General features: G+C 45.6%; 1 protein-coding gene across 1 annotated transcript in view; it reads right to left on the reverse strand.

Annotated features, from left to right (window-relative positions):
• Positions 1-13327, reverse strand: part of PRPF38B (pre-mRNA processing factor 38B) — a 66382-nt gene that overhangs the window by 15957 nt on the left and 37098 nt on the right. The window contains exon 4 of the mRNA XM_068240098.1: positions 9171-9231. Within this exon, the coding sequence (XP_068096199.1) occupies positions 9171-9231 (61 nt within the window). The remainder of the gene's footprint in view (positions 1-9170; positions 9232-13327) is intronic.

Genomic DNA, 13327 nt, shown 5'->3' on the forward strand with positions numbered 1-13327 from the left:
AAGTCCTTCTCAAGCCTTGTTTTACCCAGTTTTGTTTTATTAACAGACGGTGAGGCAATGCTTTGATCACAGCCCAGTGCTGCATTGTGAGGCACCAGTTACTTGAAGTGGCTAATTTTGAAACTCGCCTTGAGAACTTTCCATAAATTCTGTTTTTTGGAGGCGACTCGAATTAGCATATCAAATACCGTGATAATCACTGGTTACAGTGGAAGCAACAGTCATGATATACCTCCAAATAACTCCTTATTACAAAAGCAGTAAATGCTCAGAAACACAATATTTGCTTGGCTAGGAAGATCAATTAATTCACATTTTAGACACTGAACGGTACTTATCCGTTAGCCGGGCGCATCCGGCAGGTGGCGACAAAACTCCACCAGAGTTACATCTTTCCCTACTATCCATGTCGGCCTGGAGTGGGAATAGTAATTAGCGCCACCTGCCGGATGCACCGGCTAACGGATAAGTACCCACTGAACTTCAAAAACTGGACACAACGGAGTCAATTCTTACTTTACTCATAATATTCCCAAATTGTTTCTTCACCTAGATTGCAAAGTATCAAACTACACTAAGAATAAAATAAACTCACAATATCTATATCTAACTTTAGGTACAACTTGTTCAGAGTTAATTTGTGCGTGCAAAAATATAAGGCAGGGCAAGAAAAGTAAAAGGTGAATACATACATGTGAAAACCAAAAAACACTTTATGAAACTGACTAAATGCGCCACTCACATTTGGAAATCTAAAAATGTGGCACTCTAAACACATTTAGTAGCAACAAAAAAAACGTATTGCACACCTGAGTCTAAGGCCTCTTTTCCATGAGCAGCCAAAGGCAGTAAATTCACCGCCTGACAGATGCTCCTATGTATATGTATGTATATATGTATTTTTTCTTGTTACTGACCCCTATGGCTAGGGTCTAATTCAGTGCACTCCCTCCTTCCCCTGTATGTGTTTGTCAGCATTCACACAGCTTATGCTGGTGTATGTGCATGGTGCACATGGATACATTACGTTAGCTCCCTTGTGCGATTGGTAAGATGCACTATTTGTCCCAGGAGAGGACGTCAGGATGTGTGCTCCTAATTCATTGATAGGTTTGATGCAATGAATGTGTTTGCATGTCTGCACTATGCAGGTTACAGGGCCAGAGTTAGGACACCTATGTTTACCTGGGTACTTCTGCGCAGTATAGGTGACTAAGCATAAGAATGCATTCTTCTATGAACTAAGACCCCGGCTTTTAACTTCGCTGTAGTAATAACAGTTGTGCCTGGATGAGTGAATCTGTGAATGCATTTGTTTGAACATTTGCATGCGTGAGTGCGAGGGGTTAATAGATTTTTTGACAGATGCTCCTGTCCACTGTCCGGGCACTTGCTAGTGCTCAGTATAGACTGGTGAAAGGGTAACCCCCACAACCCACACGGTTGCCGCGCTTAGACACGACATGAGACTTTTTTCAATGACGGGTAACACAGGTCAGGTGCCAAATGGGACACGTACGTTGCTACCAAATGCTTCCATTTCATTGCATGCAATTGCTGCCGAATAACACCTGTGACCAACAGCCAGGCAGCTGAACTACTAGAAAAGCAGTTTATCCGTCCGTAAAAAAACAAACAAAAAAAAACCAAATACCATTGTCTCCCTCGGGTCTGCTATACCGCAGTGCCAGGCGGAGTAGAGCAGACTGCATCAGGCTCTGCTATTTTAGCGGGAGCTCAAAAGGGAGAAGATGGTGTTGCGCTAAATCCAAAGGTAAATATTGCAGGGTGCTGCAGTCGCTACTGCACCCGTGCACATCTGCTGACAAGCTTTTTTTTTGGGGGGGGGGGGGGGGGGGGGGAGGTAGAACTAGTTCTGTATTGGGGCTACACAGGACAGTGGAAGACTCATTAGGATCCAGAAGCTTCTGTCTCCCAAGTACTCCATAGCGGCACTTTTTGTCTTTACAGGTTCTTTAAGATCTTAAATGCAAACTTAAAATTTTTCAAAACACAGTGAATCCTTATCTACTATTAGGCTAGGTTCACACTAGGCACGGTTGCAGGACGGACGCTGCAGTCCAGGATCAGGGGGAAGTACCACCAGACCGCAAACTGATCAGTTAAAAAAAAAAAAAAAAGTGCATCAGTTTTGTCATCAGTTTCCGTTCAGTTTTTTACCCCCAAAAATTTACAGAAAACGTCTATCATTAGGAAGGTAGTGGGAGGATTTTTTGGGCCAATAATAAAGTTCAGGCTATTTTGTCTGGAGATGGAGTTGCGTTTTCCCATTGCTTTTCACTACCCATCCGTGTATCCGTGGTCCGTAAAAATGCAGCAAATCCGGACCTTCCGTTCAGGTTTTGAAAACGGGTCCCTGCAAACGCAGACGGATCAGTTTTTTTTCTTGGGTGAGGACGGCTGCTATTTTTAACATTAGTATTCGGGACTCCGTTTTTCATCAGGGCTGAAAAACGCAGCCACGGATAGGTTTCCGGACCTAGTGTGAACTAGCTCTAAGACCATCTTTTTTTTTTTTTGTTTTTTTGTTTTTTTTGAGGTGAAACCTTAAAGGTAAGACTTTTTGCACTCACACACATGTATGTGTTCTGATTAATCTCTCCAAATACAATTGCTGCAGCACAAAGATCTAGAGGAGAAAAAAGCAGATTAGCTCAAGAAGAAATGCCATTTAGAAAGCCATTTGGAAGCAAAGGACATTATTATTGCTCTGAATACAAAGTAAAATGGCTATTATACACACAGCATTCTCTATTCATGCACACTGCCACTTTAGTTTATTATGGTAGAAAGAGACTGATACTGACAATGACCATATTTTGAGCACTAGCACAATTGTACTGTGTAGTGTGCAGTTATAAGACAGTACCGAGAATCTTCCTTTGCTAATTCACCATTAAAAGGTTTAGATAAAGGCTAAAATATGGTGATACACAGGCAATATTTGTGGCTTCATAGTGACAATGGGCATGATTCACAAAAAGCTTTTTTCATCTGTTTTCACCTTATCTATGTTACTTTTTTGAACTTCCATAGATCAAAAATATAAAGTAATTAAAGTAAGAAAAGTAAGATAATCAGGAACAACTTACTTTGAGCGATTATTTTACTTGTAAATATGCTGAAAGGTTATTTTATCAATCAGGTGATAAGTCATTTATGAGAAGTTTTGTGAAGAGCGCCCAATATTTGTGAAAAATTAGCAAGTTTAACTTGTGTGCTTAATAAATGCACACACACTACTTGCTGAGCATGGTTAGCATTGTACTTGTGTTTGTATCACACGGGGACTCCCCAAATAGCATAGTTTAGCTGGTATGTGCTACTCTATTGTGTCTCTAGCTCAAATGAAACTTACAGCGAGTGACTATACAGCAACACAATGCTCCACTGCAGCAAATGCTATCCTCACAGTGAAAGTTCATTGCTGAGCAGACTGCTAGTTTAGGAAACAGCCTTGTGACACAAGTCCAGCTACTGAAAATTTAGCAAGATCATCTTGATAACCTAAGCTAAGTTCCATTTTGGTTAAAGGTAACCTGAGGTCACACATTTATATGTTGTAATCAGACTGCTCCACCGCTCCTGATGCTGCTTCCAGCGGCTGCTCTGCCTGTCTGCTGCCTCTACAAGAGTCTGAAGGTCGGTTTTTGGGTTTTACCTGCTTGCTTATCCGGTACCCCTATGCTTGATTAGCCAGCTAAAATGGGCACTAACCTGAACTGCTACATATTGCCTTGCTGCTTCTACGCTTAATTATGTACCACGTATATAACTATTGAACTGAATTCTTCCTTGTGGACTGGATGTCATCAGCTATGCTGTTGTAGCACTGTTGTAGCACATGCAATCTGGTTGGTTGCTGGATATGCTCTTTGCTGTACCATTTTACAGACTGTGTAAATTGTCATGCCTGCCACCTTAAATCCCCACACTAAGTCCGCAAGCGCAGGAACCCCCATGTCATACCACACCCCACGCACTTCCTACACCAGGTCTCAGCTTATCCAGTGGGAGCATTGCTGGGCCCCACAACTTGAAGACAGGCTCCTATCCAATTATGTCTGGAGGCACATCCAGCTAATTACCGGCCCTGCTCCAGCGGTCCGTGCAGCCCAGCGACGTCGTGGCTGTCGGGCGGGCGCCCTTGTTAGGCTGAGGAAAAAGGGTATGCGATCATCCATCCCCGCAGCCCTCCTGGCAAATGTCCGCTCCCTTCCCAATAAACTAGATGAACTTCGCCTCCTTGGCGATAAGCGGGAGATCGGCAGCAACACCCCAGTACTCTGTTTTACAGAGACATGGCTACACGAGAACATTCCAGATAATGCTCTACTTCTCCCGGGTTTCAACCTCATCCGAGCGGACCGAGACCATACACTGTCAGGGAAACGGAAAGGCGGTGGGGTCTGTCTTTACATTAACTCCTTATGGTGTCCGAACACATCGGTATTGGCCAGGAAGTGCACCCCCGAACTTGAACTCCTACTTGTCAACTGCAGGCCGACGTACTCACCCAGAGAGTTCGCCTCCTATGTCTTCGCAGGAGTATACATCCCGCCTGATGCCGACGTCAAACTTGCTGAACGTGACCTTAGTGATATCATAATGCAGTGGGAAACGACCCTGCCGGACTCCTTGTTCATAGTTATGGGCGATTTTAACAAAGCCAACCTCCGCCGGGAGCTGCCACGGTTTCATCAACATGTATCCTGCCCCACCAGGAATGCCAGCACACTCGACCACTGCTATACAATCCTGAAAGACGCTTATAAAGCCATCCCATGGGCAGCACTGGGCTCATCCGACCACTGCCTCATCCACCTGGTCCCCACCTACAGGAGGCGACTGGACTCAGCAAAGCCGGTCCTAAAGTCTGCAAAAGTGTGGTCAGACGAGGCAAAAAGCCAGCTCCAGGCCTGTCTTGATAGCACAGACTGGAAAGCTCTGGAATCACCAAACCTGGACGAGTGGGCAGACTCTGTCACATCCTACATAAGATTCTGCGAGGAATCCTGCATTCCCTCAAAGTCCTTTAAAATCTACCCGAACAATAAACCATGGTTTTCGAATAAGCTACGCCAGCTGCGTAAGAGTAAAGAAGCTGCACACAAGTCCGGCTCCTTAGAGGACTTCAGGAAGGCTAGGAACTCCCTCAACAAGGAACTAAGAGCTGCAAAAAGGGCGTACGCAGAAAGGATAAAACAGAACCTTAGCTCAAACGACCCACGGGCCGTTTGGAAGGGTCTCAAGTCGGCCACAAATTATAAGCCTTCCCCTCAACATGCAACACCAACTGCTGAGCTAGCCGAGGAACTCAGCAACTTCTATTGCAGGTTCGAGGACCCGGCAGACTCACAGAGGCAGACAGCAACCTCTGCCCTCCTCTCCGCAACCCCGAACGCTCCCCCTCTAGCAGTGAGCGAGGCTGAAGTTTTGCGGCACCTTTCCACGCTGAATGCCAGGAAAGCCTCAGGCCCGGATGGTGTGTCTCCAGCCTGTCTGAAAACCTGCTCACGGCAGCTGGCCCCCGTCCTCACTTCCATATACTCCAAGTCCTTAAAGGAAGGCAAGGTTCCCACATGCTTTAAAAAGTCCACCATTATCCCTGTTCCAAAGAAGCAAGGAGTCTCAGACCTTAACAATTTCAGACCAGTGGCCCTCACTTCTATTGTCATGAAAACCTTTGAGAGAGTGGTCCTATCCCTTCTTAAGCACTCCACACTGCACCGAATGGATCAGTTCCAATTCGCATATAGAGCAAATAGGTCCACTGACGATGCGATTAATATCTGCCTGGAGTACATAATGGACCACCTGGACAGACCGGACTCATACGCCAGAATGCTCCTCCTGGATTTCAGCTCAGCATTCAATACCATTAGCCCACGCATACTGCACAACAACCTCATGGCACTTGACGTCCACCCTACCCTCCGCTGTTGGATTACGGACTTTCTCACAAACAGGTCCCAAACTGTGAAGCTGGGTGACATCTCCTCCAGTCCAAAAATCACCAACACTGGAGCCCCACAGGGATGTGTCCTTTCACCTTTCCTGTTCTCGCTTTACACAAACAACTGCGCATCCATGGCCGACTCAGTAAAGGTCATCAAATTTGCTGACGATACCACCATTGTTGGCCTCATAAGCAAGAACGATGAGCGCACCTACCGTCAGGAGGTGGAAAGAATCTGCCATTGGTGCAGGAAAAACAAGCTGGTCCTCAATACTACCAAAACCGTTGAGATGCTCATTGACTTCAGAAGGCAAAACACCACCCCCCGTCCGATCCATATTGATGGGTCTGAAGTTGAAAGAGTATCAAGTGTTCGTCTCCTGGGCACCACGATCTCCGCGGACCTGAACTGGAAAGCAAACACCATCTCAACCCAAAAGAAGGCTCAGCAGAGACTTTTCTTCCTGCGCCAACTAAAAAAGTTTGGCATGACCCATGAACTACTTAAGTCTTTCTACTCTGCCACCATCGAGTCGGTCCTTTGCTCCTCCATCCTCGTCTGGTATGCCGGCGCCTCGGCCAGCGACAGATACAAACTACAGAGGGTTATCAGAACAGCAGAGAAAATAATTGGAAAACCCCTCCCCCCGCTGGAGCTCATTCATAACTCCAGGATGAGGTCGAGAGCAATGAAAATTGTAAATGATCAGTCGCACCCAGGCCATCGGTTCTTCAAACGACTTCCATCGGGCCAGAGGTTCCTGGCCCTCCCCACCAAGACATCGAGGCACAGGGACACTTTTTTCCCCACAGCGGTGAGACTCTTGAACTCCCTCCAAACCAGGACCCCCCCTATAGTCGCACCCCTTTAGGGGCCGCACCCATGTCACCGAGTGGGTTCTGCACTACTACTGTTATGTGTGTTTATATCTTTTATTTTTTGTCTCAGTGGTCTCCCGCTGTTTCTGTAATGTCATTGCATCATTGTACCTATAGAGCATTGTCATCTGTCTTTCACTGTCTTGTTTTCTCGCTTTGACTACCAGTGAGGCCTGTTTTGTTGCTAAAACCAATTCCGGGTATGACCCAGTCATGCTTGGCGAAATAAATGATTCTGATTCTGATTCTGATATAATATATCAGCTGCAACCAAAAAATAATGTCAGGCCCACCTGTTTCCTCCCCCTCTGGTTTCCACATTGAAACCCAGTCCCAATCGAGAAAACCACCCAAGCATTGATTTATGAGAAAACAACAGTGAGAAAGCACAGAAGTGTTCCCATAAACCAGGGGTGTCAAACTCAAATACAAAGTGGGCCAAAATTATACACTGGGACTTAGTCGCAGGCCAGCCTCAATGTCTACTGGCCATCTTCCTACCTTATAAAGTTCCCAGATGGCCCCAATCCCTCCCCTATACAGCTCCCTGGTGTTTAGTTCTTTTCCACTCCCTTCCCATATGGCTTCCTAGGTGTTCTAGGGCTTCACCTCCAATATATAGATTCCCTGGTGGTCTAGAGTGGGCCAAACATAATGCAAAGTGGGGGAAACCACTAGAGGGCCATATTTAATGGCTCTGAGGACCAAATTTGGCCCATGGGCCTGAGTTTGACATGTATGCCATAAACCAATACAACATAGGTAAAAACACTGTGGCATTTTTCTCAGTGGGGGCTGGATTTCAACCGAGCTTGACAACATGTATACAATGACCTGTGTACATGGCTAATGTAGATAGGACACCTGGCAGAACATTTATGGGCAGTGATAAAGTGATTTATTGCCCCTGTGTGTGCTCTGTAACTTTTTAGGGTCCGTCTAAAAACAAGCGCTGTCTGGCAATGCACCAACAGAGATAAGGAATTAGGGCTCGTTCACACTAGAGGCGCTTTTGGACTTTAAAGCGCTGCCGATTTTTCAAAAGCGTCCTAAAAGCAGCTACACCATGCTTTCCTATGGTGTAGTTCAGATTGGGGTGTTACATGCACTGTCAGTTGACATAAGCGCTGCATGGACCGTTTTCAGGGCAATTTGCCCTGAATGAAAGGTACAGAAAAAAAAAAAAAAAAAAAAAAAAACGCACACAAAAATCGCTTTGTGCAGCGATTTTTCGCATTTTTAAGAATAAATTGTACTATTTTCCGGGTCAAAGAGTTCACTTCCTGACTTGTGTCAAGGTGTGAATAAACGCTCTGGAAAAGCGCTTAACAAAAACGCATCACCCACCTAAGCGCCGGGAAAGGGAAAAATAAAAATTGGCTCAAATAACTGCCAACGCGAATGGGAATCAGGCCTTGTACACACACTACTTCTCCACCTCAGACACAGGCTGGGAGATGGAATGATTTGTTTGTGACCTATCCATACACGAGCAGCTTGGCAAATCTGCTTGCCATGATAGTAATCATGCCTGAGCATGGGATTTTTTTTTGACTTGTACTCACCCGGGGCTCCCCTCAGCCCCCTGCAGCTGAACGGTGCCCTCGCCGTGTCTCTCCGATGCAGCTGGACTCGCCGGCGGCCACTTCCGGTTAGGCCGTCACCGGCCGACAGGCTGGGAACGCGGCTGATTAGCCACGTTCCCGGCCGCAATAGCATTAAAGAAGGCGCTATTGCGGCCGGGAACGCGGCTAATTAGCCGCGTTCCCAGCCTGTCGGCCGGTGATGGCGAAACCGGAAGTGGCCGCCGGCGAGTCCAGCTGCATCGGTGAGACACGGTGAGGGCACCGTTCAGCTGCAGGGGGCTGAGGGGAGCCCCGGGTGAGTACAAGTCATTTTTTTTTAGGACACTTAAGTATTCCTTTAAACAGGGACTCTGCACAATTCGGTGTCTGTATATAACCCCCCCCCCCAACAACAACAAAAACAGTGCACACTTAAAATTCCTTTACCACCAAATTTCCCCTTTCCGCCCCACCCGGCTAGTTTATCATGCCACCCTACCGGAAACAATTTCTGGAGAGAACACTGTGCATTTACACTGAGCTGCAGCCTGTATAATATTATGCCAATCTGATTTGGAACTTATAGATTTGTGTCATCAGGTAACCTTTAAGAGAACGACTGGTCATATTAACTGGTACTATAACAAAGGATGATAAAATGTAGGAAAGTGGCTTATATGAGGCTTGCTTTCCTAGGAGTCAAAGAAAGCAGAACAATGAAAAATTAATTACCCTTGACGACATACCTCTTCGTCATCAAGAAAATCTTCATACCAGTCCCATAAATCTGTTGGAGGCTGAGTGTACCTGTAATAAAGGAGAAAGGTGAATATAATACAGCAACATTTGTGAATTTATGCTCGGAGCAAACTTTTGATGTATATGTACACAAAACGTTTAGGAATTTTGTATAAAGTGAATAACGTGTTCTGCCTCTCTTGTATAGCCTAAAACTCTGCATATAGTGTTTGGGAAGACTGTAAAAACCCCTCAGTAAAATAAAATCTGACTGAAGTATGTGTGTTAAAGAGTCTGAAGCCATATTAAAAATGGCTTTTTACCTTATATTAAGCAGGGGCATGTTTGCCCCTGCTAAAACGCTGCTATCCCGCGGCATAACGAGGGGTCTTCACCCCCCAAATCCCCCCTGCTACCTCCGGGGAGCGCTTCCGTGTGAGGCAGGGCTATGAGCTGCAGCCCTGCCTCACACGCGTCTATCAGCGGCGGATCTCCGCCTCTCCCCCGCCCCTCTCAGTCTGCCTTCGCTGAGAGGGGCGGTGGAGAGGCGGAGATCCGCTGCTGATAGACGCGTGTGAGGCAGGGCTGCAGCTCATAACCCTGCCTCACATGGAAGCGCACAGGGGCAGCAAAAACCACGACCAAGAAAGTCGTGGATTTTGCAGGGGGGATTTAGGGGGTAAAGACCCCTCGTTATGCCGCGGGATAGCAGCGTTTTAGGAGGAGCAAACATTCCCCTGCTGAATACAAGCTAAAAAGCCAATTTCAATATGGCTTCAGACTCTTTTTAACCTGCTGAAAAAGAAACCTGTACAGTCAAAAACATGAAGGCTGCCTTTGCAGACCTTCGGAAACGCCTTACTGTCATCAAATGGCACCCCTTCCTGTCAATCCTATTATTTGTTAAGGGGAAACTCCAGGCCTGTCTCATTTCTCACATGTGCAATGTCATCGTGTGTGATGCATAAGGGAAATGGCCTGGAAAGTCAGGCTGTCCCACCTCCTCCTCTGCACCAATCCAAGGCAAGGGAGAGTAAGGTGCCTGGGACTAGGCGTAAAGCCATGCACATTATGGTTGTTCTAAGAGAGAGCTGAGGTACAGAGATCAATGAGAGCTTCTGTGACAGTCACAATGAAGACAAGATTGAGTCAAGATGAAAAATTGGCAAAGCAAGTACACATTAATGTAAAAATTAATCTCTTTTTCCCCATAGTGTCATGTACAGTACTCTAATGCTAGGTACACACAATGAGATTTTCTGACAGATTTCCAGCTAGATTGACTATTTCCAACATGTCCGATCTGATTTCCAATAGATTTTCCATTCACTTCTATGGAAAAATCGATCGGAAATCAGACCGGACATGTTGGAAATAATCGATCTGGCAGGAAATCTGCCAGAAAATCTCATGTGTACTAGGCATTGAAGTAGAGTGCAAAGTAAACAAAGGATATACAAGTTCATTTCAAGTGGATCTCTTGGTTTTCCAATGAAGATAAAGACACAAGCAACAATCCTTATCAAATATTCAAATGTATTTCACGTATTTTGACTGCTTTATTACATCTACATAAAAGCTTTATTACACTGACATACATCATACTGTCTACTTTTACCATTTACAGTCGATGATTCTAAACAAAGTATAATTAATTTTTCTCACATCTGGTAGACCATAATCTTACGTTTTTGAACACCTTAGTGAACTGGTAAAGGGCACAGAGCAACACTTCACGAGTTAAAATAGCAACAAACCATTCATCTCTGCAATACTGTTCATATCTAAATGCTGTAAGAAGTACAGTAGAATCCCTTTATAGCACACTCCAAGAGACCAGGAAAAATAACTTACTAGATCAGAATTGGTCATACATTGTATATTTATAAAGATTTATTTGCTGGGACCTGATGACTGAGTTTACTATATCCAGATGTTTACTATATCAGTTTACTAGAATTAAATTCTACTGTATAACAAGTCCTGCATGTTCCATTACATGTTTAATACCATTACACTGTAGCTTTTTTCATTTCAATCTAATTCAACATTGTGAACTTAGGCCCGGTTCACATCTGCGTTTGCCAGTGGAACCGGCCGTGCGGTTCCGTGTACCGTTCCTCCGAATGGACAAAAAAAAAAAAAATAAAAAAAAAATGCAGGACCTAATTTTCCGGACCGTTTTGCTCAGCGGAACGGAAATGGAAGGTTTTGTAGCTACATAGTAACAAATGGAAAACTGACAGTTTACAACACACTGGCTGTAAAAACGGACAGTTTTTCCTGATCCTGATGGCCGGATCCATACGGCCGGCTCCGTAAAAAACGCTAATGTGAACCGGGCCTAAGAAAACTCTAGGGCAGAAAAATGTATTAGGCATCCAACCTGTTGCATTACACAGCACACCGTGTGAAGGAGACAAGCTATGCTAGCCACACAGAATCAAATGGAAAACATACTTTAACCTTTTCAACTATAAATTAGACAGCATCTAATATTGAAAAATCCCCAACATTTACAGTAATGACTACATAAGATGTGGTCCAGCGTTCACAGTATCTAGTATGTGCAAGTTTGTAAAAAAAAAAAAAAAAAAAATTAATATCTTTGGATGTCTACATTGGTTTGAACAGTGATTACCGTAATTCACCTGTATCCTGGAGAGGAAATAAAAGCCTGCACTGTTGGTGAGGCCTGATGGTAAGCTTGTGTACCAATGCTTAAAGATTTCAGGTATTTAAAAACACAAAAAAATCTACTTACCCGGGGCTTCCTCCAACCCCTGGAAGCAGTCTTGTGCTCACACTGCAGCTCCGCTCCCAGCCAGTTGCCCTGGGGTCCCCTCCGGTACAGATGCAGACAGGCATCTACTGTGCGTGCATGAGAGCCGCTCAGTCACGCTGACGTCATCTGGAGCATTCTGTGCAGTACACTCCAGACCATGTCAGTGTGAGCCCGAGCGGCTCTCACGAAGGCGCAGTAGATGCCGACCAGGCGAGGTTGGCATCTGCACTAGAGGGGACCCCGGGCCACCGGCTAGATGCGGAGATGCAGCGAAGTCACAAGACAGCTGCCAGAGCCTGGAGGAAGCCCTGGGTAAGTAGATTTTAGTTTTGAAATACCCCTAAAATTCCCTTTAAAACTAATTTGTGCATGCCCTTTGCTGGAGGACTTAAAGTGGACCCAAATTAAAAATTACAAGATTTCAGAAATAAAATCTATTTTCTAAATAATAATAAATAGCAGCCTTTTTTCAGCTGCATGATGACAAATATAAAATATTTTACATTTATTGGAGAAACCCCTCCCTCCCTTTCATATTGCCGGGACAGAATCCGGCAAACTGGTGGAGTAGGTGGTGTCCGGCAAAGGAGGAATTGCTCATGGCTGCCACCTGTATAACCCTAGTTATGAAAAGAGAATGGTGAAAAGCATGCACTGAAATGCTCATAGGCTTGAAGGAGTGTTTATTTATCTTTGTATGTGTCAGAGTGGTGCAACTAAATATTTTGAATTAAAAAAAATGTTTGGTTTGGGTCCGCTTTAACCCCCCTGGCGGTATTCACGAGCAGAGCTCGAGCTGACTGACACATGTCAGGAGCGGTAAGCCAGAGCTCTGCTCGTTTAAGCAAAATCAGTGGCTGCAGCTAATTCCTGGGTCCCGCGCTTGTCAGCGGGACACAGGCTTCTTCCCCCCGGCCGCCGGAGTCCCCATTACCTTCTGATCTTCCGGGATCCAGCGGCCAATTAGCTGGGAGGATCGGCGGTGCGTCGTGACGTCGCAGGCGGTGAAGAGGGGAGGGAGGCTGTGTTAAAGAAAAAAAACGTGCCTGCAGCTAATTCCTGGGTCCCGCGCGCGATCAGCGTTTGTTAGCGGGACCCAGGCTTCTTCCACCCGGCCGCCGTAGTCCCCATTACCGCTCTGATCTTCGGGGACCCGGCGGCCAATTAGCCCATCATAGCCGATCAGCGGCAGAGTGACGTAGGGGCAGCGTAGGGTCACAGGGGAGGGAGTATAAAAAACAAATTTAAAATAAACGCTTCTGATTGGGCCAAAACAGCATTGTATTGGATACAATGGGATTTTGTATCCAATGCAATGTTGCATTTTGCTTCCTGGATTGCTGAGAAGAGCTGTGGCTGTTGAGCTGGAGAGGAGCTGGC

Source organism: Hyperolius riggenbachi, chromosome 6 (assembly GCF_040937935.1).
Source record: "Hyperolius riggenbachi isolate aHypRig1 chromosome 6, aHypRig1.pri, whole genome shotgun sequence".
In the NCBI taxonomy this organism is placed as follows: domain Eukaryota; kingdom Metazoa; phylum Chordata; class Amphibia; order Anura; family Hyperoliidae; genus Hyperolius; species Hyperolius riggenbachi.